The sequence below is a fragment of the Bufo gargarizans genome, chromosome 2 (genome assembly GCF_014858855.1).
Source record: "Bufo gargarizans isolate SCDJY-AF-19 chromosome 2, ASM1485885v1, whole genome shotgun sequence".
Lineage (NCBI taxonomy): Eukaryota > Metazoa > Chordata > Amphibia > Anura > Bufonidae > Bufo > Bufo gargarizans.
The window spans coordinates 460,917,709-460,945,065 of NC_058081.1; the positions used below are offsets into that span (position 1 = coordinate 460,917,709).

The following is a 27,357-nucleotide window of genomic DNA, read 5'->3' on the forward strand; positions in this document are numbered from 1 at the left end:
ATCTGTGACTTTTCCCCGCTCATGCCAGGTCTAAAAAAGTGGGCATGGCATGGGAGGGGACGGGTCCATCTCATTCACCATTTTTTACGCCTGGTTTAGGCATAGAAAATAGTCTAAATGTAAGGCAGCTCGGAAGCTGTCTTACATTTAGAACTGGCTCTGGATGTGCCGAAGTTATGGAGAGGCCTCTGCCTCTTCATAACTTTGGCGGATCCACTGCCAAAGCAGGGCCTTTATTAAGACCGATGTCTAAAACTCCAGTCTTAATAAATGTGCCCCTTAGTTTGTATTCAGACTTTGTGTTGTCTTGTTCACTGGAGACTTTTTTAACTTGAATTCTTCTTGTACTGCACAGTTATGCTATGTAAGGAGTAGGGCTGCAACGATTAATCGGCATTATCGATAATATTCGTTAACGGGATTCGTTGTCAACGAATCCCGTTATCGAATAATCAGCCGATTTGTTGCTATGCGGGCGGGAGTGGGCGGTCAGGCGCTATGCCTGCGGGTCCTTGAACTTTAAATCACTGCATCTTTATTACCTTACAATGAAGCTCCAGTAACAGGCAGAGCGGGAGTCGTCGTCACGTGAGTAAGTGACGTTACGCCGCCGCCCGCTCTGCCTGTTACTTGAGCTTCATTGTAAGGTAATAAAGATACGGTGATTTAAAGTAAAAGTTTCTGCCAGTTAAGGAATACTGCTGTGAGCGGCGGGGCCAGGGCTGTTATGGGGAGGGGGATCTGTGAATGGTACTGTTATGGAGGGGATCTGTGTATGGCACTGTTATGGGGAGGGGGATCTGTGGATGGCACTGTTATGGTGAGGGGGATCTTTGGATGATACTGTTATGGGGAGGGGGATCTGTGGATGATACTGCTATGGGGGAGATATGTGGATGACACATATAGCATAGGATGCTATATAGTGTCATCCATAGATCCCCCCCCCCTATAGCATAGTCATTCACAGGTTCCCCTCCCCATAACATTGTCATCCAAAGATCCCCCTTCCCATAACAGTGCCAGCCACAGATCCCCCTCCCCATAACAGTGCCATCCACAGATCCCCCTCCCCATAACAGTGCACAGATCCCCCTCCCCATAACAGTGCACAGATCCCCCTCCCCATAACAGTGCACAGATCCCCCTCCCCATAACAGTGCACAGATCCCCCTCCCCATAACAGTGCACAGATCCCCCTCCCCATGACAGTGCACAGATCCCCCTCCCCATGACAGTGCACAGATCCCCCTCCCAATAACGTGCACAGATCCCCCTCCCCATAACAGTGCCATCCACAGATCCCCCTCCCCATAACAGTGCCATCCAGATCCCCCTCCCCATAACAGTGCCATCCACAGATCCCCCTCCCCATAACAGTGCCATCCACAGATCCCCCATAACAGTGCCATCCACAGATCCCCCATAACAGTGCCATCCACAGATCCCCCATAACAGTGCCATCCACAGATCCCCCATAACAGTGCCATCCACAGATCCCCCATAACAGTGCCATCCACAGATCCCCCATAACAGTGCCATCCACAGATCCCCCATAACAGTGCCATCCACAGACCCCCCTCCCCATAACAGTGCCATCCACAGATCCCCCATAACAGTGCCATCCACAGATCCCCCCCATAACAGTGCCATCCACAGATCCCCCCCCATAACAGTGCCATCCACAGATCTCCCCCCATAACAGTGCCATCCACAGATCTCCCCCATAACAGTGTCATCCACAGATCCCCCCATAACAGTGTCATCCACAGATCCCCCCCCATAACAGTGCCATCCACAGATCCCCCCCCATAACAGTGCCATTCACAGATCCCCCATAACAGTGCCATTCACAGATCCCCCATAACAGTGCCATTCACAGATCCCCCATAACAGTGCCATTCACAGATCCCCCATAACAGTGCCATTCACAGATCCCCCATAACAGTGCCATTCACAGATCCCCCATAAATCCCCCATAACAGTGCCATTCACAGATCCCCCATAACAGTGCCATTCACAGATCCCCCATAACAGTGCCATTCACAGATCCCCCATAACAGTGCCATTCACAGATCCCCCATAACAGTGCCATTCACAGATCCCCCATAACAGTGCCATTCACAGATCCCCCATAACAGTGCCATTCACAGATCCCCCATAACAGTGCCATTCACAGATCCCCCATAACAGTGCCATTCACAGATCCCCCATAACAGTGCCATTCACAGATCCCCCATAACAGTGCCATTCACAGATCCCCCATAACAGTGCCATTCACAGATCCCCAAGGCCATAACAGTGCCATTCACAGATCCCCCATAACAGTGCCATTCACGGATCTCCCATAACAGTGCCATCCACAGATCCCCCATAACAGTGCCATTCACAGATCCCCCATAACAGTGCCATTCACAGATCCCCCATAACAGTGCCATTCACAGATCTCCCATAACAGTGCCATCCACGGATCCCCCATAACAGTGCCATCCACGGATCTCCCATAACAGTGCCATCCACAGATCCCCCATAACAGTGCCATTCACAGTTTGTTTTAATATGGCCTTTGAACATAATTTTTCAAGTAAAATCATATAAACCCCTTTTTTTTTTTGTCATTTTGGTGTTTTTCCTGATTAATCGATGAAATTATTGACAACTAATCGATTATTCAAATAATCGTTAGCTGCAGCCCTAGTAAGGAGCATTTATTTCTTGAAGGGTTAGTGGAGGCGTGTTGTGGCATCAATTAGTTGACATTGATAGATGTGAGCAATAAGGATGACAAACCAACAACATGTTTAGGTCCATCTCACGCAATCCCATTGGCAACATGTGATTCTTCCCTATAATATAGCTCCTAACCAAGAGTAATATGATGGTAAAAATGTATTCCACCACCCCATAGCATGTGTCTAAGCCTCAGAAATGTTTGGATGGACAGCAGCAGCGGTTTTTAGGTCCAGATTATGGTATGTACAATTATGTCTCTGTAGGAACTCTGTCTGTATACCCTGGGCAACCTGATTGTGGAAAGTGAGGCAGCGAGAAACCAGGTACTTTTGCAAGGATTCATTCCTTCCTTGGCATTGTGCGTACAGGTAAACAGCATACGACTACATATTTTCATGTTGTATAATATACTATAAATGCAGCATAATGAAATTCTCCCTCACCTCACAGTCTCCTCACATGACAGTATTAGAAGCCACCGGCTTTACACTTTCTCAGCTGCTGCAAGCAAACGAAGCTTCTGAAAAAATAGTGCCGTAAGTATAACGCTGAGCTGGACTTATTGTCCGAATGTGTCCATTATAAAACAAATTGCACATAAAATCATGAGTTCCAGTTCTGGACCCAAAAGGACATCTTATAGACAAACCAATCATAGTTAGAAAGTAATTCGTAAGTGTAATCCCTCAACTATTATACCTCCCCCTGAGACATATAACGTATCATCCTTCACTAATATAAATCCATACATAAGGAGCAGCAGTACAGATTGCCATTCAACTCTTTGTCAATTAAAGGGGTTGTCGGGTTCAGAGCTGAACCCGGACATCCCTCCATTTTCACCCCTACAGCCCCCCTGACATGAGCATCGGAGCAGTTCATGCTCCGATGCTCTCCTTTGCCCTGCGCTAAATCGCGCAGGGCAAAGGCATTTTTAGGAGTTCTGGTCACGTACCGGGGCTGACGTGGAACTCCGGTGACGTCACCGGCACTGATGGGCGGGATTTAGCTCTGCCCTAGCCAGTAAAACGGCTAGGGAAGAGCTAAAGCCCGCCCCTCAGAGCTGGTGAAGTCACCAAACAGACTGCCGGGCGGAAGTTACCGCCCAGCAGTGTGTTATTGAAAACAAAAAAAGCCTGTGCCCTGCGCGATTTAGCGCGGGGCACGGGAGCACATCGGAGCATGAGGTGCTCCGATGCTAGCCTCAGGGGGAATGCCTGGGTGAAAATAAGGGTATGTCCGGGTTCAGCTCTGAACCCGGAAAACCCCTTTAAAAAAAAGGGCAACGGTGCGCCCCAGGGGCAGCGGCAGCACTCCATCAACGCCACCCACCCACCTAGTATTCCGAACTATATCACCCTATTATGCTTCCCAAACTTCTATTAAGAGCCAGCCAAGGGCTACACACTCCAGATATATCCATCCAGAGACCCCAAATAGCCTAAAATTCGAAAGGTAATTTATTTTAAAATAGTCCCCCCCTTTCCAACCGAATCACTACATTCAATCTTGCAATAAACTCTGCTGCGACCGGAGGGAGCGGCTGTATCCACTTCGCTGCCAATGTTTTGTGTGCCTGGTATAACATTCAATTTATTCCAGTAATAACAGGTGACTGGAATCGAAAATGCCAAGCAGGCACATTTTGGGATCAGGAGAGAAATTTGCACTATATACTTTATTTATTAATTGTGTTATGTCATACTTTCAAGGCACTGCAGCTCCATAGCATGTGAAATAGGTCAGCCCCTGCCTCCCCACATTTCAGACAATAGGAGTCTCTTCTATACCTGGTTTTAAAGAGAAATATTGGAGGCCTCTATACCCTATGTATCATGAACAACTGTGATAACCTAGCTGCTTCACTCAGAGATAAGTTTGGAGTTAATGCTAGTGTTTCTTCCCATTGGGTATCAGTTATTACCCCAACATCCTTTTCCCATTTCATTTTAACCTTAATCGGGAATGTCTTCAAGAATTCCCCATGTAATGATAGATAGATTTTGGAGATAGCCCCCCTTACTGATCCTATTGCCACCACAGCATCAAGCGTCTGATTAGTTGTGTATTGTAATGATGATAAATTGGATTGCACATCCAGTGCGTGTCTCAGCTGCAAATATTTGTAGAAGTGAGTGAAGGGGAGGCCAAACTCAGAGCACAGCTGCTGGAACGGTTTTAGGAGTCCTTGGGAATATAACTGGCCAATATTCCAAATTCCTTTATTTTCCCATTGGGAGAACCCCATCAGTTGGGATAATTCTGGTAAGGCAGGATTATTCCATATGGGAGAGAGATTTAACAATCCTGAAACACCCATAACCTCTCTAGCTTTTGCCCACACCTTCCTCATAAGCCCCAAAATTGGGGCAGATTTTAGTCCGGGATCCGCCTCTCCCTCCAGGACCGCAAATGGCTAAGAACATCCCGATGCCCATTCAACAAGGCTACCTTCCCTCCCCACACCCCCAAACATGCTCCATCCTTTAACCCCTTCACGCCTGATGACGTACATGTACGTCATCGGCCCGGTCTTTAAACATGGCGCCCGATCGCGTGTGCTGCGGGCGCCATAGCCGCGGGTGGCCGCCTGCTTCTTATAGCAGACACCCGTGGCTCATGTCCGCAGCCAGCAGTAATGCCGATCGCGGACATTTAACCCCTCAGATGCCGTGGTCAATCCTGACCACGGCATTTGAACGCGCTGAAAACTGAAAGCACTTGCGGAAGCGGGGACAGTGGAAGTATAACAGACTTATTCCAGTTTATAAGCAGTCCAGACTGTCTGCCAAATTCAGAGATGAGTAATATAATAGGGTCTATGGATGAGGCCATCTACATACAGCAGCATATCATCTGCGTATAGCGACATGCTCTTCCATATCGCCTCTTCTAAGGCACTGTAGTACCGTTGTGGTTCTAAGTAGACAAGCCAACGGTTCTATGGCAAAAGCAAACAAGAGAGGGGACAAGGGGCAGCCTTGCCATGTTCCCCTCTTCAGTGCCAACGCCGGGGAGATCCCCCCCCCCCCCCATTTACCCTAATCCCAGCCCTAGGCTTGTTATAAAGCAGCTGCATCCATTTTATGAATACCGGGCCAAAACCCATTTTTGACATAACTGCCCAAAGGTAATCCCACTTGACGCTATCGAAAGCTTTGGCCGCTTCAGATCCCTTTTTACTGGGGGTATTTGATCCTCCATAGCACTAATTCGGCCATCCATTTCACCAACACGCTCCTTCACTTGCCTCATATCTTGCCTTATAAGTAAAATGTCCTCTTTTGAGGCCCACATGTGAGTGTTTAATGAGGTGAGGGCCATGTTGCACTGTGCCACTGCTGCATACACATCTTTAATGGTGGGTTCTGCCTCTGGAGTATCCCCTCTATCCATTAGTGCACTAACCTCCTTCTCCGCTACTGGTACCGGGCAGGGGCCGTCATTCCCAGGGGCTCCCTGAGATTCTACTGCTTTGACATCCTCTGGGTCCAGAGCTGTTACTGGGGAAGTCGAAGAGTGGGCAAATTTCTCCAGCCGCGCAGCCACATCTGATAGCTTCGCATCTTGTGCGGCGCCATTTTTTTTCACTGGCGTGGCGAGACCGCACTCCTTCCCCTCCTTCTCCTTGGTCCCCTGGCGCGTCATTCAGCTGCTGATGGATGGCGATTCACAGGGAGAACAATACCTCTCAAGTAAGTAGTAGGTTGCTCACCAACACAGCAGGATTATAAAGATTTTACAGGAGGCTTAGTGACGAGCTCAGGCCACGCAGCTTATTAGCCAGTTTATAGCATGTGCTATGCAAGTAGAGAGACTGGCATTCTGCCAGATTGGTTATTGCTTTTAAATGCTATTCATTCTAAAGCACCATTCTGACATGCATGCTGACGAGAAGGAAGGCAATACTGTATGGGACCTGTATAAATGTGGCATTCACAATAGGAATGACCTGGTCCTAGGATCTTTCACTATATGGTGACCTATCGATGCTGGAGGAATGGGCACATCTCTGAATGGACTCACTAGGGTGCCATAAACATGTGCTGCCCTTGTACTTTACAGGGCAGTAATAGGGCGGCAGAAAGATCCACCATTACCACACAAAATCGACATAAACACCTTGCTTGGGTGCTGTTCTAATCTAGAAAAAGACATTGGTTGGTGGATGAAAAGGACTTTAGATTCACTGGCATAGGGACTTTACTTGGCACTTGATGTTCCTAAAATCCTTTTCATCCACCAACCAATTTTTAATGGCCTTCTCCTCCTGAGGACTGACACCCCATGCAGTGAGGACCTAGACACCAATGTCATCGTCATTGTTTATTAGCGTTGTGCCTAATGTAGCAAAAGACAAAAAGGTGAGTATTGCCGTCTCTCCTTAAGTCACCCAGACAGTGCATATTTACCCTATGAGGGCTTTCCATTTCTCTATTTCTTAGCCTTTTTGAGCAATCTAGAAAAGAAGCAGCCCTCGGAAAATGTCATTAGACTGCTTCCATGAAGAGTCACAGTTGTGTCCTTCTCTGTTTTTCTACAGGGTCGTCCTCCAATCTGGGCTCATACAGGATATTCTCAGGCTGTTAAATTGTAATTCAGAAGATGGCATTGGGATGATGATTGAATTTGCCTGGTGTCTCCATTACATTGTGAGCAGGTACTTGCAAGATGAATGATTTATGACTAGAAAAGTGTTGATACACAACGTCATTTGTACAGTGTGCCGGCAATGATAACATTCTCCACTTCTTTTGAATGAAGTTCCCCTTCTGAACTGAAGAGAAGTGTCTAGCCACTGCTGTATTTTCCCAGGTTCATGTATCCATCATAGATTAAAAGTTTAGAAGTTTTAGAACATAATATTTTAGCTTATACATGTAAATTAAGAGGTAGAGCTAAATGACCCCAAAAAAGGGTGTATATTTGCATGCTTCCCAGAAAATGTCTCTGATTGTGAATCAAGCATTAGGCAATGCTTCTCAACGAATAACATAGATAACAGACATGAGGCTACGTAGTCTTCTGCTTCTTTCCCCCTCTGATCCTTGGACCAATTCCACACCCTATAGTTTGCCAACAAGGCAGCTCCTCTAGAAAAGGGAGTCCTAAAAAGCTTCAGAAATAGGACCAACCAGGACTGGGTGCCCTCTCTCAAGGGTCCTAACGCAGCCACATGGTCTGCCTCTATGGTATATATACCCTTGTTCCATTCACAGTGCCGTTTATTGCCCTTGTATCTTTAATTTAAATGTGTCTAATTGTTCTCCATTCTTATACCACATACAACTCATTTACAGCCATCTCAGGAAAAACGGATCTGTAAAAAAATAAATATATAGCTTCCATTTATTATGTACCTCAAATCAGTAGGAGGCGCTATTCTCACTAGCAAAAATAGAGAAGAGTAGGCTTTGAGTTTCTTGGATTGGGCACAAGGGTCCGTTAAAAAAAAAAAAAAAAAAACGGATGTGTGCATGGCCCCATTAAGTTGTAATAGGTCAGTGTGCTATGCATTTTATAAAGGATAGCCCACTAACAAAAAATACAGGGTTCTGGGGATTTACATATTGATGACCTGTCCTCAGAGTAGGTCATCAATGTTAGATTGGCAGGGGTCAGCCTCCCAGCAACTCCACTGCTCAGCTGTTTGAGGAAGCCGGGCATCTCCGGTGAGCACGTGGCCTTCTCACATCTTACCAAGCACAGTGCCTTACATTTCGTAGCAGCTGTGCTTGGTATTGCAGCTCAGTCCCATTCACTTGATTAGGACTGAGTTGTGCCCAGGCAATGTGATCACATGGCCTAAGTGCTCACGGAGCGCCGCTGCCTCTTCATACAGCTGATCGGTGGGGGTGCCGGGAGTAAGAGCCTGCCATTCTTATATTGATGTCCTATCCTGAGGATAGGACATCAATATATAAATCCCAGAAAACCTCTTTAGTATCCACTCGGTTAAGTATTTATATGATTTGACTTTTGCTTTTTGTGATGCAATGCTATCTTGTCTTGTATACAGTGGTGTATGTTTATCAGTAGTGTCCTGTTTCATCAGACTATGCTGCTCTATAAGACAACATGGTATGAGGACAAGGCTCTCTCTCCACACAGTGTAGTACACTGACATAATGTGACAGAAAAGATTTCTTTGCATCAAAATTCTAATTTCACATTTTTCAGTCAGGTGAATAATATTCTGCTGATCGCTCAAGGTGTTTTATCCAGAGTGATGGATTTGCTTATTAAGCTAGCTGACCTCTGTGACGAAAACCTCAATTCCAGGCATTGAACTGGTGAGTGTAGTAGGAGGCATTGAACTGGTGTTTTATAGTATGAGATAAATATGAAAGATTTCTGAATCCTGAAAATGAAAAAGAGATTGGAGACGGAGGTGGTGGTGGGGGGTTAGGGGTACAAGAATTCCACCCTCTTCTTTTTATCCAGATACTACTGGATCTGTGTTTTTAGGTATGGACAACAAATTTTAATTAATGATGAAAATAATTGTAATTTCACTGATTATTACATCTATATAATGGTATGTACAATTGTGTCAATGAGTCATGGAGAAAACATAACCGTGGACTGAGCTGGAAGGAGAACCCTCCGTCTGTCTACTGTGTAGTGGCCATGCCGACACATTGCAGTTCACCCAAACATTCTGCTGTAGCTATATCCATGGTGATTGATCAGCAGTGGTCCTGGGTGTAGGACCCTTACCAATCTGATATTAATGACCTATCTAGAGGGCAATTCTTTTAAAGGGTTCTAAACTATGAGCTTCCCTGATATGTCTGTTTCAGTATATACTTGTATTCAAGAGCATCTTTCCTTAGAACACTTTGCTGTGCGGATCCTCTTTTGTTCCTCCTGTAAATTATGTATGAATACATCGACAATTAGGCAGGACAGTTGTCCATATCATGTGTTGCTATACCGTCTGATACTGTCTTAAAAATTGCTGCCAATGTTAGAACCAATAAGTAAGGATGTGTTCACATTGCATTTGAACCCTATGGGAGGAATTTATCATGAGGATAAAATCTGAAGTCAGTTTTGCTTGGGTCTGCGTTAGAGTGCTTTATACTGCATTTATCAAATGTCACATGTTGTTTGATAAATTTCTCTTATCCTTAGACCTAATGTTTTTGACTAGAAAAGCTACTCCATTTTTCCTATTCCACCCTCCTCCTGGAGTGAGATTGTGACTTTTTAAATACTGTAAGTCTCCGTGACAAATCTGGAGTGAAACGTATTAACATAGATGAGCATGCCCACTTTTCCATCCACATTACAAAACTGGAGTAAGTGGTGTAAAAATGCAAAAAGTCACTAGAATTCTGAAGTGACGGCATGGTAAATCAGGGCCAATGTTTGCCGAATGTACCATTGACACCGCTCTGCTTTGGCATAATATAGCAGTAGACTAACTATTCCATGCAGTAACAGACATACTGCTTGATATACATTATTTTTATCATTCGGGTTCATTTTGGAGGTTTATGATATTATATACCTATACAGCGGCATATGCCTGAAAGCTACCTGACCTATACCTCCAACAGAAGGCTAAAATGTGAACGGAGGATAAGCTGGTATATCTTAATTGTCAGGTGGAGCTAATCTAATAAATCACTACCTGTAATATTAATATGTTCTTTTTCATGATGAAGTACGGTGGTATATAAATTTCCTTTTTTCCCACAATACAGCTGATTTGCCCAATTGTGCGTTGCTTAGGAAACCTCTTGGTAGAAGTTGATTCTTCAGGCAACAAGGTTCATATTCAAGATGGCAGAGTCCTTGTGGCTTTGTTTGTTCTGATGCAAGAGTTTCAGAATAAATATGCATTCATGGTGAAAGAGTGTCTTTGGACCCTTAATAACCTCACAGGTAAGAGAAAGAGATTGAACAGTTCATCTTAGGACTCCCATAGACTGCAGTTACTTATATGGGCCGAGACTCTAACAGAATCATAGGATCATTCATAGGAATGCTCCTTAGCAATTATCTGGCGGTGTAAAAATGCTGCTGATTACCCGATAAAGGAGTGACCCAACCTGTAGTCGGGCAGTAACCCGGTTGGAGTCACTTAAGTAACATTTTTGAATATGTAATTAAATATGAATTTAATGTTTTGCATTTTCTCCTCATCTATATATAGCGGATGATCCTGTTGTATGTAATGCAGTGCTGCACTTAAACTTGGCGCCTCTTCTGTTGCAGTTTCTGGGTCATTCTAAAGATATTATTGTGCTGGTAAGAAAAAAACACGATGGGGGGGGTGAGGGGACTTGTAAAGGCCTGCACTGCAGAGTACTGGCTTCAAAAAGTAGCAAAACGGGGCTTTTGCGACCTTTTGAGCTTATTTGTGCAAAAACTTTTGCCTTTTGAGTTGATTTAAGCCAGATATCAACTTCAGCTATAAAAAAATTCTCAAGCAGAACGATCATACACTGTCAGCGCTCACCACTGACAGGAGACAAATGGCAGGGGGAGAGGGCAGAATATATATTACATATTATATATCACAGAAACCTTGAAATGACCGTTTAAATCTGCAGAGCCCCAGTGGTAGAGCATAGCATTTGGAAGCCTGCACGCTATAGTAGCTCCTGCGGTAGTATGGGTCATGAACATGGCAGTATCATAGGATGCTATCTTGCCACAAATCAGTTTGAGAAATTTCTCATCTACTAAATCTGCCCAAGTTAACTGAGCGGGAATGAGGAGTGCTGCTGCTCATGGCATGTAGAAATTGCCTATCCTCTGTTCCATCATTCACTACAGCATTCTGAACTGCCTCTGGATATGACATCAGTACAACATCTGTGCTTCAGAAGCTTCATGACATGGGTTTCCATGGTCAAACGGCAGCACACAAGCCTGAGAACTGCATGGGCAATGCCAGTTGTCGGCCTGAATGGTGTAAAGCACATTGTCACATTGAAGGGAGCAGCCTGTTCAAACTTAAAGGGGCTATCTTGGATATGAGAATGGATGACCTATTCCAAGGCTACATCAGATCAGTGGGGACTGACACACTGCATCACCGCCAGTCAGCTGTTCAGGAGTAGCTCTGTGCCTGCGTTACACTGCTCTTTCCTCTTACCCATGTTAATTTCATATTGATGACCTAGGAATAGGTTATCGATTGTTACACTCTAGAGAACCTCTTTAAAGTTTTGTATTGCTTATAACTCTATTGATCTCTATACAGTGGTCCCTCAAGTTACAATATTAATTGGTTCCAGGACGACTATTGTTGAAACCATTGTAACTTGAGTAATCCGTTTCTTATCTGTATCATTGGGGGACACAGTCTTGACCTTGGGTATAGCTTTTGCCACTAGGAGGCGACACTAAGCAAAAAAAGTGTTAGCTCCTCCTCTCAGCTATATCCCTCCTGCAGACACTGAGCTAATCCGTTTTATCATAGTGTCCGTAGGAAGCAGTCCTCCCTTTGCAGGTCTGCTGAATTTTTTCTTTTTATTCTTTAACATTTTTTTCTTTCCTTTAGCTGGGCTGATGGCAGTCTCCATCAGTGGGGGGGGGGGGAGGGGGGGGGGGGCAAGTTTTGTCACATCTGCTGTTCTTTCGCCCTTGATATCCAGCTACCATTCTTTTTAAGTGGAATTTGGCTTCCCTTTCTGTGGTTCGGACCTTTCTGCAGGGGGTGGCGCACATTGCGCCCCCTTTACCGGCTTCCGTGTAATCCTTTGGGGATTCGCATCCATCTGTTTCATACGTCCACTTTCCGACGGACGGATTCATTATTTGTCATTCTGGAGGGACCGAGACGAGGGCTGGCTGGCTCCAAAGTTTCCATTTTCCGATAGATTCGTTTGGCCATGGTGGAAGCGTACCGCATCAGTGGCCGGGCTCAACCCTTCTGGATTACTGCTCATTTTGCTCGGGCAATGGTTGGGCAGTACATCATGGGCTTCGGCCTTTCGGGGGTGCAGGGTGGCTGCCTGGTTGTCTGGGCACACTTTTCCAAGTTTTATAGAGTGCACACCTTTGCATCTTCTGACACTTCTCTGGGGCGTAGAGTTTTGCAGAAAGGGGTCCTTGGATAGGCAGGATGACTTCCTTGTTTCTGACCCACCGCGGGGACTGCTCCCATGGTCAAGACTGTGTCCCCCAATGATAAGGATGAGAAAACTAGATTATTGTACTTTTGTTAAATCTGTTTCTTTTCCATTCATTGGGGGACACAGCTCCCATCCTGTATGTACATTACTGGTTCTCTTAGATGGGTCCTTCTGGTTCTTCAGGATGACCCATCTCTGGTTTTCTTCCTTTTTATTATTTGCTGTTGGCTTCTCCTACTGCTTTTGTACAAACTGATTAGTTCAGTGTCTGCAGGAGGGATATAGCTGGAGCTAACACTTTTTTTGCTTAGTGTCGCCTCCTAGTGGGAATAGCTATACCAAAGGTCAAGACTGTGTCCCCCAATGAACGGAAGAGAAACAGATTTTACGGTAAGTTTTCAAATCCCCAAAATGTCATCCAAGATAAGAGAAAATGAATATTTAAGAAAAATAAGCAGATAACTAAGACATATTAAACAAGTCCTTACATATAACAGTCAGAAATAGCTGATAACTAACAACTAATACAGCTAGTTATCAGAGAAGTGGCCTTGATTGGTTGGATCTGAGGCATTGTATGTTGAGTCTAGTTTTAACTTAATATTAATCATAAAGGAAGAAAAGGCTGCACAGCTGCTAGACCCTTATAAAAACACACTCCCAGCAATCGGTGTCCACCGCACGTCTTCGTCTCCAACACAGCGTAGCGGTGCTCAAGCCCACATAGAATGTACAAGCTTCAAGAACAAAAGAGGTAGAAAGGGCAGCACTCACCACTGCGATTTCATAAAAGTAATCCTTTATTCATCCGGGATAAAGTGTACAGGACTAGCGGGGGCAGAATCAAAGTTTCCCACACAAAATAGCAGCGACGGCCGTTTCGCGCAAGTTTGTGCTTCCTCAGGCCACTGATGTAAGCAGGTATTACCGCGCTGCCTTTTAAAGATCCGGAGTTTGGTTGTCATAGAAACCCATGGCAAACACAACATACCTGACATACATACAAACACAATACACAAATTGTGGAAATAAAATATAGTAACACACCAATTACAGAAATACTTAGATCGTTTCTGTCATTAAGACCTAGTTGTCCAAATGCTTCTGTTCGCATAATCCATGTAGCCTCTCTCTGCAGTAACGATTGGTGTCTATCTCCACCTTATGGTGGATTGGGGGTCAATTCAATACCAGCAAAATTGAGAGTTTTATGACTGCCATCATGCACTTCTCTCTTGTGTTTTATAAACCTGGGGCAGCCCTTTCCTGATTGTATGAAGTTAATGTGTTCCCCCACCTGATCGTCTTCCCTATGTAGAAATGGCCACATCCGCATGTAAGTAAATACACTACGAATGTACTTCTACAAGTCATGAAATCAGTAACCTTGTGACATATACCTCAAAAATCTAGTACTTTTCCTTGGGAGACACCCATAAGGCGCTCTTTTAATTCTGAGGCCTGAGTGTAAAAACCTTCTCTCGTACTGTTAATGCGCCTCAGTCTAATGAGTTGCCCATAGGGGACAGATCTTTTAACACTATCCGGATGAAAGCTGTCGTGGTGCAGCAAGGGGTTGGTCGCCGTGGGCTTATGGCACCCACTGGTGACCAACTCGTCGCCTACAACCCGACAGCTACTCTTAGGCCCCATGCACACGGCCGTGTTTCCCGGCCGTGTGCGGGCCGTGGAACCGCAGCCTGGATCCCTCCTGAGAGCAGGAGCGCACGGCGTCACTGGTTGCTATGACGCCGTGCGCTCCCTGCTGCCGCCGCAATACAGTAATACACTGGTATGATCTATACCAGTGTATTACTGTACTGTGCCGGCAGCAGGGAGAGCACGGCATCATAGCAACCAGTGACGCCGTGCGCTCCTGCTCTCAGGAGGGATCCAGGCCGCGGTTCCACGGCCCGCACACGGCCGTGAAACACGGCCGTGTGCATGGGGCCTTAGAGTGTATTTCTCTAATTGGTGTGTCTATTACTATGTTTTATTTCCGCAATTTGTGTTTTTATGTATGTCAAGTGTGTTGTGTTTGCCATGGGTTTCTATGACAACCACACTCCGGATCTTTAAAAGGCAGCGCAGTAATACGTGCAAACTTGCACGAAACGGCCGTCGCCTCTATTTTGTGTGGAAACTTTGATTCCGCCCCCGCTAGCCCTGTACACTTTATCCCGGATGAATAAAGGATTACTTTTATGAAATCGCAGTGGTGAGTGCCGCCCTTTCTACCTCTTTTGTTCTTGTAGTTTCACCTTATTGATGGCCCAGTAAAGACCATTGTGTGTCGAGAATATTGTATCCTGTGGCCATTGTATCTTGAGGGACTACTGTATAGCAGTGTTTTTTTTTATGATCCAGGTATGGTAACAGTCCTGTCTTTCCATGCATCTGGACTAAGTAGTGTGTGTTCACTATTTTCTGGGGATAACGTCTATCCAGAATACAGGGCAATAGTTCCTCATGAGCCCTGTCTGACTATAGTGCATTTTCACACTATCATAAGGAAGAACCCAGGAACCTTTCCCTATTCTGTCTAATTTGTCCACTAATGAATCTGCTGGTGCTCCTCCTACGTGTTTCACTGGATTATCAAGGAGCTATTTGGTTTGAATTGTGAATTGGCAGTGGAGGCATTCGTCTGCCTTTGCACGCTAGTTGTCTGGAAAAGTGACGGTCAGGTGTCCACATGCTTTTGGCCATTTACTGTATCTACAAATTAGCATTTCATGTATCATATACTGATATTTCAGGACACATAGTATTAAATGAAACCCCTTTATTTGCATATCCATAGATACAGCATAATTTACTAATAAAAATCACATTTTATTAAAAACTATTTTTACATTTATTATTCATGTTGCCATACTGGTCGGTATCAGCTCTGATCGTCCTGCACCTTGGTTCATCAATAGAAAGTCTGAAGTACAGTGACTCTTGACACATAGTCAATACAGTAGAAAAGAGGAATTCTGCATGACAGCTCTGATTCCTTGACCGCTTTGGGTCTTTGTAAATCGACTACTCGATTGAGGGGCAATGGAATCTGTTATCTCTGAGGAAGAACAAGTTCTGATGATTTCTCTTCACTTGAATTCATTCTGCAGGCTCTCTCTGTGTTATGTAACATAGCGGAGTTTGGGCATGCTTACTGTCAGCGTCTCCAAGAAAAAGGCGTTCTTTCCAGCCTGACTCACCTGCTTGGCAGTGAAGATGTGATGGTGACAATACGCTGCTTGGATTTGATGAACATGTTACTGCGTTACTGCCCAGAGGTACACGGGTCACTTTACAAATGATTTGTGCTTTCATGTATGTTGTAGTGTGATGTTACTGTTATTTCCTCTATTAAATATGTGATTATATTTAATGCATTTTTGTAATTTTTTTAACCAAAATATGCATTTGGCTTAGGAACATAGGATGTACATGGCAGCTGTGCTTAATGGTGTCATCTGTTTAAAGATATATGTAAATTATAGTGAGCACTCAATATCTGTGGTCATATATCAGGTCTGTTAATATGACTACTTTATTAGAACATGAAATTGTGCATACAATAGATATAGTAATATAAAATATAGTACCTTAAAATTAAATAATAAAATAAAATATGGAAAAACACAATTAGTTATACCGATGGAAAATTGGTCACTTAAGATTGGTATTGTCTCCTTATAGAGGCTGCAATTTTGTTTTTATAGGTGTTGCAACATTGTTCCCAACGTTAAATGTCTCAGTTATCACTGGTGTATCCGTGAGTGTAGTTAACCAGAAGTACTCACTGTTTGGGGTCCGGCTCGTGTGTAACTGTCCGTGGTGGCGTCCCACCGTGGGTCAGTGCACTCACCCAATGTGACGTTTTTGGAGTATCTTCCGATGTTCACGGTCCGCGGTGTTGTTGCGGTAGTCCTGCTCCCCAAGAAACCGCTGTGCGTCCCACGTGTAGCTGGCGTCCTGCTTTTTTGCTGACACTACACGTGATCAGGGCGCCGGGGAGGTCTTTACCCGATGCAAAGTTGTGGGATATCTCCCGATGATCAAAGTCTGCGGTTACGGTAATCCTGCTTCCAGGTAGCCGCTGTGTGTCCCACGTGTGGCTGGCGTCCTGTGCTTTTTGCCGGCACTCCACGTGATCAGGGCGCCGATGAGGTCTCTACCTGTGATTGGTTCAAGACTCCTGTGATGAATTAGGAATATTTTCGATCACCGTCTATGCGGTCGTGTCCGTGATTACGTGTGCTGATCAGCTCCGATGGGTTAAAGTGTCCAGTTGTCTATAAGGATCCCAACCCATCGGAGCTGATCAGCACACGTAATCACGGACACGACCGCATAGACGGTGATCGAAAATATTCCTAATTCATCACAGGAGTCTTGAACCAATCACAGGTAGAGACCTCATCGGCGCCCTGATCACGTGGAGTGCCGGCAAAAAGCACAGGACGCCAGCCACACGTGGGACACACAGCGGCTACCTGGAAGCAGGATTACCGTAACCGCAGACTTTGATCATCGGGAGATATCCCACAACTTTGCATCGGGTAAAGACCTCCCCGGCGCCCTGATCACGTGTAGTGTCAGCAAAAAAGCAGGACGCCAGCTACACGTGGGACGCACAGCGGTTTCTTGGGGAGCAGGACTACCGCAACAACACCGCGGACCGTGAACATCGGAAGATACTCCAAAAACGTCACATTGGGTGAGTGCACTGACCCACGGTGGGACGCCACCACGGACAGTTACACACGAGCCGGACCCCAAACAGTGAGTACTTCTGGTTAACTACACTCACGGATACACCAGTGATAACTGAGACATTTAACGTTGGGAACAATGTTGCAACACCTATAAAAACAAAATTGCAGCCTCTATAAGGAGACAATACCAATCTTAAGTGACCAATTTTCCATCGGTATAACTAATTGTGTTTTTCCATATTTTATTTTATTATTTAATTTTAAGGTACTATATTTTATATTACTATATCTATTGTATGCACAATTTCATGTTCTAATAAAGTAGTCATATTAACAGACCTGATATATGACCACAGATATTGAGTGCTCACTATAATTTACATATTTCTTTATTGTTAACCTCTTATGTGGTTGGGGTGAACCACATCATAGTTAGAGCACCGAACCTGGTAAGCAGAAGGGTGAGCCACTATAAACCTATATTAATCTGTTTAAAGATGCCTTTTGCTCCACTTATCAGCCACTATTCTCCTTGCCCCCTGACTTCAATATCCACTCTCAATGCCTCAGTGAAGATGGGTTAGAGACTCACTGCGAGATCAGGGTTGCAGTTTCTGCCATTAGGAATGTATGTAAAGAGGAGGGGGGTGCAGTGCAGAGAGGCAGCGAGACACACCGGAAAGGCTGTTAGTTCTGATAAGTGTTCTGTCTCGCCCCGGTGCTGGATTTACAACTACAATGCTCATTACTGCTGTACTGTCCTCTGTGCTGCTTCTCCCTCTTGCTCAGATAAAGGGTAAACTAGCTGACATTTCCAATTGGTGAGCCAAGATATCCATCACTAGTGCAAGAGAGGTTGTTTTTTTTTTTTTTTTTTTAACCGTTAGTGATCACCAATATGCATTTTTACAGCGTTCACTAATGGGACTTAGGGTGGACCGCCCTTTTCACGATGGCTCAGTCTAAGCGCTGCACGGGACCCCCTTGCAGCGGAGGGCAGGGGCTCGGCTCTCACATGAGAACTGCGCTCCGGCTCTAAGGCTCTAGCAGCCCAGACCGACAGGAGTGCCAATCCGGGGTGTTTAACTCCTTACATGACATGGACAATGGCGCTTGCCACACATAAGCGGTGACAGAGGAAGCAGACTCCTTCTGTCTCCTATCGGCATCCAGCAAATGCAATCGCCGGGTGCTGATGTGTGTAAAGGCTAGCCAGGACCTGGTATAGGCCCCAAGCCTGCCTTGAGTGTTTTCCAGCAGGCTGCACCTCTCATTTATTAAATAAATAAAAATTCCAGTAAAAAAAAAAAAGTTTTTTTCCATTGAAAATACTCTTTTTAATAAAAAAACGGAATTGCTCATTTACTCTTAATCTCCGCCGAAGGGATCAAAAAGCGTAATTTACCCCAAAATGATACCAATGGAAACTAGTCGTCCAGCAAAAATCAAGCTCTCACCCAACTCTATAAAAATAAAAAAGTTATGGGTCTTGGGTTGCCGCGATGCAAAAAGATTTTCTTTTAAAAAAGGGGGTTTATTGCACAAAAGTAGTAAAACCTAAAAAAAATTACATGTATTTGGTATTGCTGTAATCGTACTGGCCCAGAGAAAAAAAATTATATTTCATTATTTATACCGAAAAATTTACGCCGTAAAATTTATAACTAGGGATGAGCAATAATAACTTCGGCTCATAGGAGCCAATACATTCTGAAACTGTATGGATCGCTTGCTCCGTACAGTATTCTAATGAAGTTTTATGCGAATCGACTTTGGATGTTTTATCCGAAGTTGATTCGCTCATCCCTATTTATAATGTAAATACTCAGTGGCAGTATTGCTGTTTTTTTCCATCTCCCTCCCACAAAAAAGTTTATAAAAGTTTATCAGAAAGTTTTGTGTACCCCAAAATGACACCATTACAAACTACAACTTGTCCCGCACAAAAGAAGCCCTCATATAGCTACATAGATGGAAAAATAAAAAAGCTCTTGGAATACAACAATGAAAAAAGGAAGAAAAACACTTGGTCAATAAGGCCCAAAACAGGCTGGTCTCTAAGGGATTAATCATTGGTTTCAGGATCTGGAGCAAACCTATGCTTTAGTTAACAATTTGTAGTGTGTGTGAGCCAGTGTGAATATGGTGCTATTCTTGTCAGCTGAACTGAAGGTACAATAAACCTGAAACATAAATGGTTGACCATTGTAGTCTGCTGTGGGCAGACAAATTTATGTTGAGGCATACAGGTGTTTATTCATATATATATATATATATATATATATATATGATCATTTTCTATATCTGGAATGCTGTGTTGCAGGCCATTTTGTACAGGGGAATATGGTGGTACATGGAATCCATACACTGCCACATTACTGCATGAATTTTGAGAATTAAAGGGAATGAATTGTTTGAATCAGGCTTTATGTTAAAGAGGACCTTTCATCAGAAAATAGTGTGTTAAATTCTTATACGACCTTATGGGGCTGCTCTCACTGATGTTCAGACACTTATTTTTTTTCAAATGAACCCCCCGTTCGGCCGCTACGCTCTCCGTTAGTTTCGTCGCCTCATATGCAAATGAGGTGACGAAGTTATAGTAGGCGTTGTTCTCTAAGTTCTGCTGGGCGCGGTTATGCTCTCCCTGGCAGTGAGCGCATCCAATCGCAGCGCCCCGCTCTTAGCCAGGGAGAAGGAAACCATAGTTCTCGCGAGATTCGTGAGAACTTGAGCTTCTAGACATCCGGACCGAGGTCCATCTTGGAGTCCCCAGCGCAGAGCATCGCGATTGGATGCGCTCGCTGCCAGGGAGAGCATAACCGCGCCCAGCAGAACTTAGAGAACAATGCCTACTATAACTTCATTGCCTCATTTGCATATGAGGCAACGAAACTGACAGAGAGCGTAGCGGCCGAACGGAGGGTCCATTTGAAAAAAATAAGTGTCCGGACATCAGTGAGAGCAGCCCCATAAGGTCGTATAAAAATTTAACACACTATTTTCTGATGAAATGTCCTCTTTAAATATTTTTTTCACTCGTATCATTGGGTTACACAGAAGACCATGAGTATAGCTGCACCACTAGAAGGCGACACTAAGCTGAAAAGAAAGAGTTGGTTTTTCCCCTAGCTATACCCCTCCTTCAGGCACTGAGCTCATCAGTTTTAGCTTGAGTGCCCTGCAAAGCAGGAAGGTCTGCCTCCTACAGACACTATGTGCCATTTTCATTTATTATTTTAGTTTGTTATTTTACCTTTTTCCTCTCTAGTTATGGGTAACAGGGTCAACTCGCCCATTACCCCTGCTTTCCGCCAGCCATGTGGTCACCTATTTCTCTGCAGTCCCCCCTTCATTCCAGCCTGCTACCACCTAGGTGCCAGCAGCTGAGGATGTGACTCTGCTGGTACTTCTTCTATGAAGAGGATGAAGACGGGGTTAGTATAGAACACTGGGGTAAGTATATCCTCTAACCCCCTCCTTCCCCCCAAATATGGTCGCGTACAAGCACAAGTTTTTGTTGGGGTTACCCCCCTGTAATCCTAATGGGTGTGCAACACCATAGCCACCCCCCCCCCCCCCTCCTCCACAAGGTCCTACGGGAATCATGCTCCCCACCACCCCCTTTTTTCCTCATACCTAATTTTCTGTGGGACCCTGGGCCTCATTCTACAGATCCTTTCCCCCACCACATTGGGTGGGGGACTCCTGCGGTTAGATCCACCGGGGGCAGTGAACATGAAAAATGACTGATGGAGCCCCCTGATTCGCCTTGTGACCTTTCTCTGCACACTCCGCTCCTCATGTTCTCCGGCACCCGACATTGTGGCAGGAGGCAAAGCTGGTTATAACAGCCTAATTGAGTCCCTGGCTTCTCTTAGGCCTAGGCCTCAATTTAGAGGCAGGATCTATTGGGGGGCGGAGTGGGCGCATTGTCCGTTTCTGGCACAAATCCTTTTACACTTTCTTCTCCTCTGAATCTTTCGTGCTGGGCCCTACCCCTTTCGGGCCACACATACTAATTGAGCCTGCAGCCTAGCAGGGAAGCTGCCGTGTGAAGGCTTCTCATGTCCCCCTCCCCAGATCTCTCCAGGGGATTGCTCCCTTATCGGGCAAAGTATTTGTGCAACCATTTGTAATGGAGGCCTCTATGGAATTGCCTGAGTGCTTTCAAGTGGAATATTTGGCCTAGCACTGCAGACTGTGGCTCCTACGGTTTTGCTCTGTCTCAGATGTGGTATTCGTGTTAACACTGAAACTGGGGCCGCAACTGTGTTTCTTTTTTCCACAGAGAGAACATTTGCACTGGATACCATAACCACTACCACATAACCTCCTTCTCGAAGGGGAGCATTTGCACTGGCACTGGATGCCATAATCACTACCGCGTAACCTCCTTCTCGAGGGGGAGCATTTGCACTGGCACTGGATGCCATAACCACTACCACGTAACCTCCTTCTCGAGGGGGAGCATTTGCACTGGATGCCATAACCACTACCACGTAACCTTCTTGTTGAGGGGGAGTATTTGCACTGGCACTGCATGCCATAACAACTACCACATAACCACCTTCTCGAGGGGAAGTATTTGTACTGACACTGGATGCCATAACCACTACCACATAACTTCCTTCTCGAGGGGGAGTATTTACTTCGCTTTGCTCCTTCATCGGATGGAGTATTTGCTCTAACATCAGATGCTGTTCCTAACTGCACTTTATTTTCGTTCAACAGCGGAGCAGTTTATTCTAGCAATAGGTGCGGGAGCTACTTTTACTTCTCTGTGCTGGCACTTGTTGCTTTAGTTCACAAGTGATTCATGTCTGATGGCTATGGTCACTCACATCCCTACCTTCCACAGACTAAGTATTTGTGATAGCACTGGATGCAGTCTAGTACTGATGATGTAGCTGGTAACTCCTACCCTGTGTCTACTGGACTTGCCGACTGCATTATTTGCTTCACGGATGGGGGATCAGTGCTGTCATTTCATACCATGGCTGCTCCAGCATTACTCATGTTCTGGCTGCCCAACCTGTGCATTTCAGATGACGCGTGTCAACGCTTTGTGCCCCCACCAGGTGGAGCAGTTGTTCCCTCTCTCTCTTGATGACATCACTGATGTCTTAATTTTTTCAGAGACAAGACAACCTATCGCATTTCCAACTTCAGCATGGGGACTACTAGCTCTCAGTAGATTCTGTATCTTTTCTTCTTGTCCAGCATAGACCAACAGCGGACATTATTCCCTGGAGTTCGTGCGCAGAAACTTTATCCTGTTTCTACATGTTTTTTTGCTTCCATGTGCCCCACATGATGCTCTGGTTTTCCCATACTAATCACCTTCCTTTCATATTTTTCATTTGCTAGCACCTGACCTCTCACCATTCTTTCCTGTTTAAGACCCTGCAAGTTGTTTCCATCCTCCCAAAGTTCGTTTTACTTGAGAGTGCTTATGTGCACTGCCCTGTGTCCCCCAATGATATGTGCCAGAAAATAGGATTTTTTAAAATTCATTGAGGAACACAGCTCCCAGCCAGTGCTGGTTCTTCCTGATGGATCCCACCTGTTCTTCGTTCTGACTAGGGATGAGCGAACTGAACTTTACAGGTTTGGGTTCAGGCAGTGGAGGAATCCCGTTATAATGGTATTCTATGACGAAATGCAAAACGGAAGACTTTAAGCGGCATTTAGTTTTGATCCGTCATAATAGAAGTCTATGGCCAAGCATAACGGATCCGTCTGGTTTCCATTATGCAGGACGAAAAACAAAGTCCTGCGTAACGGAAACCAGATGGATCCGTTATGCTTGGCCATAGAATTATATTCTGATGGATTAAAACGTAATGCCTCTTAACCCTTAGGATACCAGAGGTTTTTTTCCTTTTTGCGTTTTAATTTTCCTCCCCTATTTTCCTTGAGCCATATCTTTTTATATTTCCGGTCACATAGCTGGTATGAGAGTTTCATTTTGCAGGACAAGTTGTACTTTCTAATGCCACCATTAATTATGGCATAAAATTCTGACCCCCATAACTTTTTTTTTAATACTTATGTCTACTGAGCTGTTTAGGGGCTCATTTTTTGTGGAACAATCTGTAGATTTTATTGATACAATTTTGGAGTGTGCGTGACTTTTTGATCACATTTTATGACATTTTTTGGGGTAAGAGAAGCAATGAAAAAATGGCAAATTGGCCATTTTGACCCTTTTTTCCGTTACACCATTCGCCGTATTGGATTTTTTTTTTTCAATTTTAATAGTATAGGTGTTTTTTTTCGGTCAGGGTGATACCCATGATGTTTATATTTATTGTTATTTAGGTATTTTTTATACGGAAAGGGGGGGGGGTGATTTAAACTTTAATATTCTTTAATTTTTAACATTTAGAGGCCGTGACCTCACTTGGTCAAGGCATCTAAAGCATTTAATTACCGCGATCAGCATTATTTTCAGTCACGGTAAACGGCAGAGATCTGCCAGCCATAGCGCCAGCTGCACGTGCAAGCAGGAGCCATGTTTACACATCACTCCAGCGCCGTACATGGTAGCGAAAGGGTTAAAGGCTTCCTCTTTGCATTCATAGTAACATAGTACATAAGGCCGAAAAAATACATTTGTCCATCCAGTTCGGCCTGTTATCCCGCAAGTTGATCCAGAGGAAGACCCCTCTCTAGTAGCTATAGCCTGTAATATTATTAAGCTCCAGAAAAACGTCCAGGGCCCTCTTGAATTCCTTTATTGTACTCACCATCACCACCTCCTCAGGCAGAGAGTTCCATAGTCTCACTGCTCTTACCGTAAAGAATCCTTTTCTATGTTTGTGTACAAACCTTCTTTCCTCCAGACACAGAGGATGTCCCCTCGTCACAGTCACAGTCCTGGGGATAAATAGCTGATGGGATAGATCTCTGTACTGTCCCCTGATATATTTATACATATTAATTAGATCTCCCCTCAGTCGTCTTTTTTCTAAAGTGAATAACCCTAATTTTGATAATCTTTCAGGGTACTGTAGTTGCCCCATTCCAGTTATTACTTTAGTTGCCCTCCTCTGGACCTTCTCCAGCTCTGCTATGTCTGCCTTGTTTACAGGAGCCCAGAACTGTACACAGTACTCCATGTGTGGTTTGACTAGCGATTTGTAAAGTGGTAGGACTATGTTCTTATCACGGGAATCTATGCCCCTTCTGATGCAACCCATTATCTTGTTGGCCTTGGCAGCAGCTGCCTGACACTGGTTTTTGCAGCTTAGTTTGCTGTTTATTAAAATTCCTAGATTCTTTTCCATGTCAGTGTTACCGAGTGTTTTACCATTTAGTATGTACGGTTGACTTGCATTTTTCCTTCCCATGTGCATAACTTTACATTTATCAGTGTTAAACCCCATCTGCCACTTATCTGCCCAAGCCTCCAATCTATCCAGATCCCTCTGTAGTAGTATACTGTCCTCATCAGTGTAAATTACTTTACACAGTTTAGTGTCATCTGCGAAAATTGATACTTTACTATGCAAGCCTTCTACAAGATCATTAATAAATATATTGAAGAGAATAGGGCCCAATACTGACCCCTGAGGTACTCCACTAGTGACAGTGACCCAATCTGAGTGTGTACCGTTAATAACCACCCTCTGTTTTCTATCACTGAGCCAGTTACTTACCCACATACAGACATTTTCTCCCAGTCCGAGCATTCTCATTTTATATACTAACCTTTTATGTGGTACAGTGTCAAATGCTTTGGAGAAGTCCAGATATACGACATCCATTGATTCCATCATAAAATTCCATTATATTCCTTCATAACGGGATTCCTCCACTGCTTAAACCCAAGCCTGTAAAGTTCAGGTTCGCTCATCCCTAGTTTTGACCCATCTCCAGCATTCTTTCTTACTATTGGTTTATGTTGGTTGCTCCTACTGCTTTTGTACAAACTGATTAGCTCAGTGCTTGCAGAAAGTGTATAGCTGAGAAGAGGCGCTAACCCTTTGTTTTCAGCTTAGTGTTGCCTCCTAGAAGCAGCTATACCCATGATCTTCTGTGTCCCCGAATGAACTCATTGAAAAAAAGGATTTTACAAGTAAGCACAAAAACTTTTGTACTTTCAATGACTGTGTAATTTTTTTTAAATACGGTAATCACACAGGCTGCTAGGCTGAGAGTATGTCAAAACTTCCTGTTCTTTGAGCAAAGGTCATTGGTCATAGATGCAATAGACTAGGGAGAGTTTTCTAGGCATGCTCTGTGACTTCTGTGATATCACCTATTGTGAATGATGGATCCTAGAGAGGTGCCTGTAGTGATAATGGCTACTGAAAAGTTACCTGTACAGAACAGGAAACCATGACCTTTATAAGGCCTAGTGGAAAATGTAAACGAAAACCACAAAAAAATCTAAAAAATGTGATTTAAACAATAGGTAATTTTTTGATGGCATATTCCCTATTTTTAACTGAAAAGTCCCTTTTTTAAAACGCTAAAATACATATTTTTTTCCTTAGGCTGATGACATCATTGTGCATTCTTTAGTACAAATTCCAGAAATTCATAAGGATCACCCTGAGATACAACAGCGTATGGAAGCAATCCAGAATTACTGCAGGCCAATGGTGAGAACTTTAATAACCTTTCTAAACAGTCCCGGGAGGCCCCTTTACACTGCTCATCAGTGGAGGTAACCATTTACATGCAGTGATCCCCTCCACAGTATGGGGAAGAGCGATCGCTAATGCCATCACTTGTCCCCATACTGAATCATTGTTTGCGGTCAGCAGAGTGCTGTTTAGACACCACAATCTGCTGCTGAAGAAACAATGATTTAGGCGACTCCACCAACAATGCTATTACCCGATGAACGAGTGTTTCTCTCATTCATCGGCGGCGGCTTCAGGATGCTGGCACACAGCGCAGTGAGTACACAGTTGTAATCCAGTTACTGCATCGACAAACATACATTCACAAGGCAGTGATTGTAAGCTGCTGAAATTAATTAAATCTGATGATTTCTATGACACAGAAAACACCAGTGTTTAACCCTTTCGCCACCAGCACTGTACATCTTATGGACAGGGCCTCTATGTGGACAGCACAGAAGATCTGCCTAAGGGCTCATATACACGACCGTATGTATTATGCAGTCTTCAACACACAGATCCGCAAATAAAAAAAACTGATGACATCTGTGTGACATTTAGTTTTTTTTTTCTGGATGCATTGTAACAATGCCTGTCCTTGTCCGCAAAACGGACTTATGGAATGCACATGGAGTACTTTCTTAGTGATAAATTGTGGTCAATATATTTTGTATTTATAAGAAAATCCCAAATTTAATGAAAATGTAACATTTGCAATTTTACACATTTGAATTTTTCTGCTTTTAAGACAGTTATAGCTTACAAAATACCATATGTCCACCTTATGTTGGCATCTTTATTCAGTCGTACTTTACTTTTACAGATCAGGCTGTTAGGGACACGGAGATACGAATTATGGGCCAGATTAATCATTAGCTCAAGTCAGAATAATGGAGTGAAAAAGTCACACATTTTTGCGCAATTGCTTAAACTGCGCAAAAATTTGCGCCTTTTATTGGCTCTGCACTATGCTCGCCAGTTTTCTGAAAGTAGGCGTGTTTTCTTATGTAAATTAATCTCTAGACATATTTACTATTGTGACTATTTAAAAAGTCGCAAAAAAATTCGCAATTTCACTCCAGTGAGGACCATGCTTATCTTATGCGACTTTTTAATAGAACATGCTACTGTTTCGTAAAGATGTGCGACTTTTGTAAAGCTGCTTACTGACGGATAAACTGCTAC

The 27,357-nt window shown here is 44.2% G+C and overlaps 1 protein-coding gene across 1 annotated transcript in view; it reads left to right on the forward strand.

Moving 5' to 3' along the window:
• TMCO6 (transmembrane and coiled-coil domains 6) overlaps positions 1–27,357 on the forward strand; it is a 59,550-nt gene that overhangs the window by 20,221 nt on the left and 11,972 nt on the right. Inside the window, 9 exon segments of the mRNA XM_044281038.1 lie at positions 2,997–3,101; positions 3,184–3,269; positions 7,277–7,393; positions 8,914–8,992; positions 8,994–9,026; positions 10,446–10,626; positions 10,898–10,992; positions 15,944–16,111; positions 26,041–26,148. Of these exon segments, the coding sequence (XP_044136973.1) occupies positions 2,997–3,101; positions 3,184–3,269; positions 7,277–7,393; positions 8,914–8,992; positions 8,994–9,026; positions 10,446–10,626; positions 10,898–10,992; positions 15,944–16,111; positions 26,041–26,148 (972 nt within the window).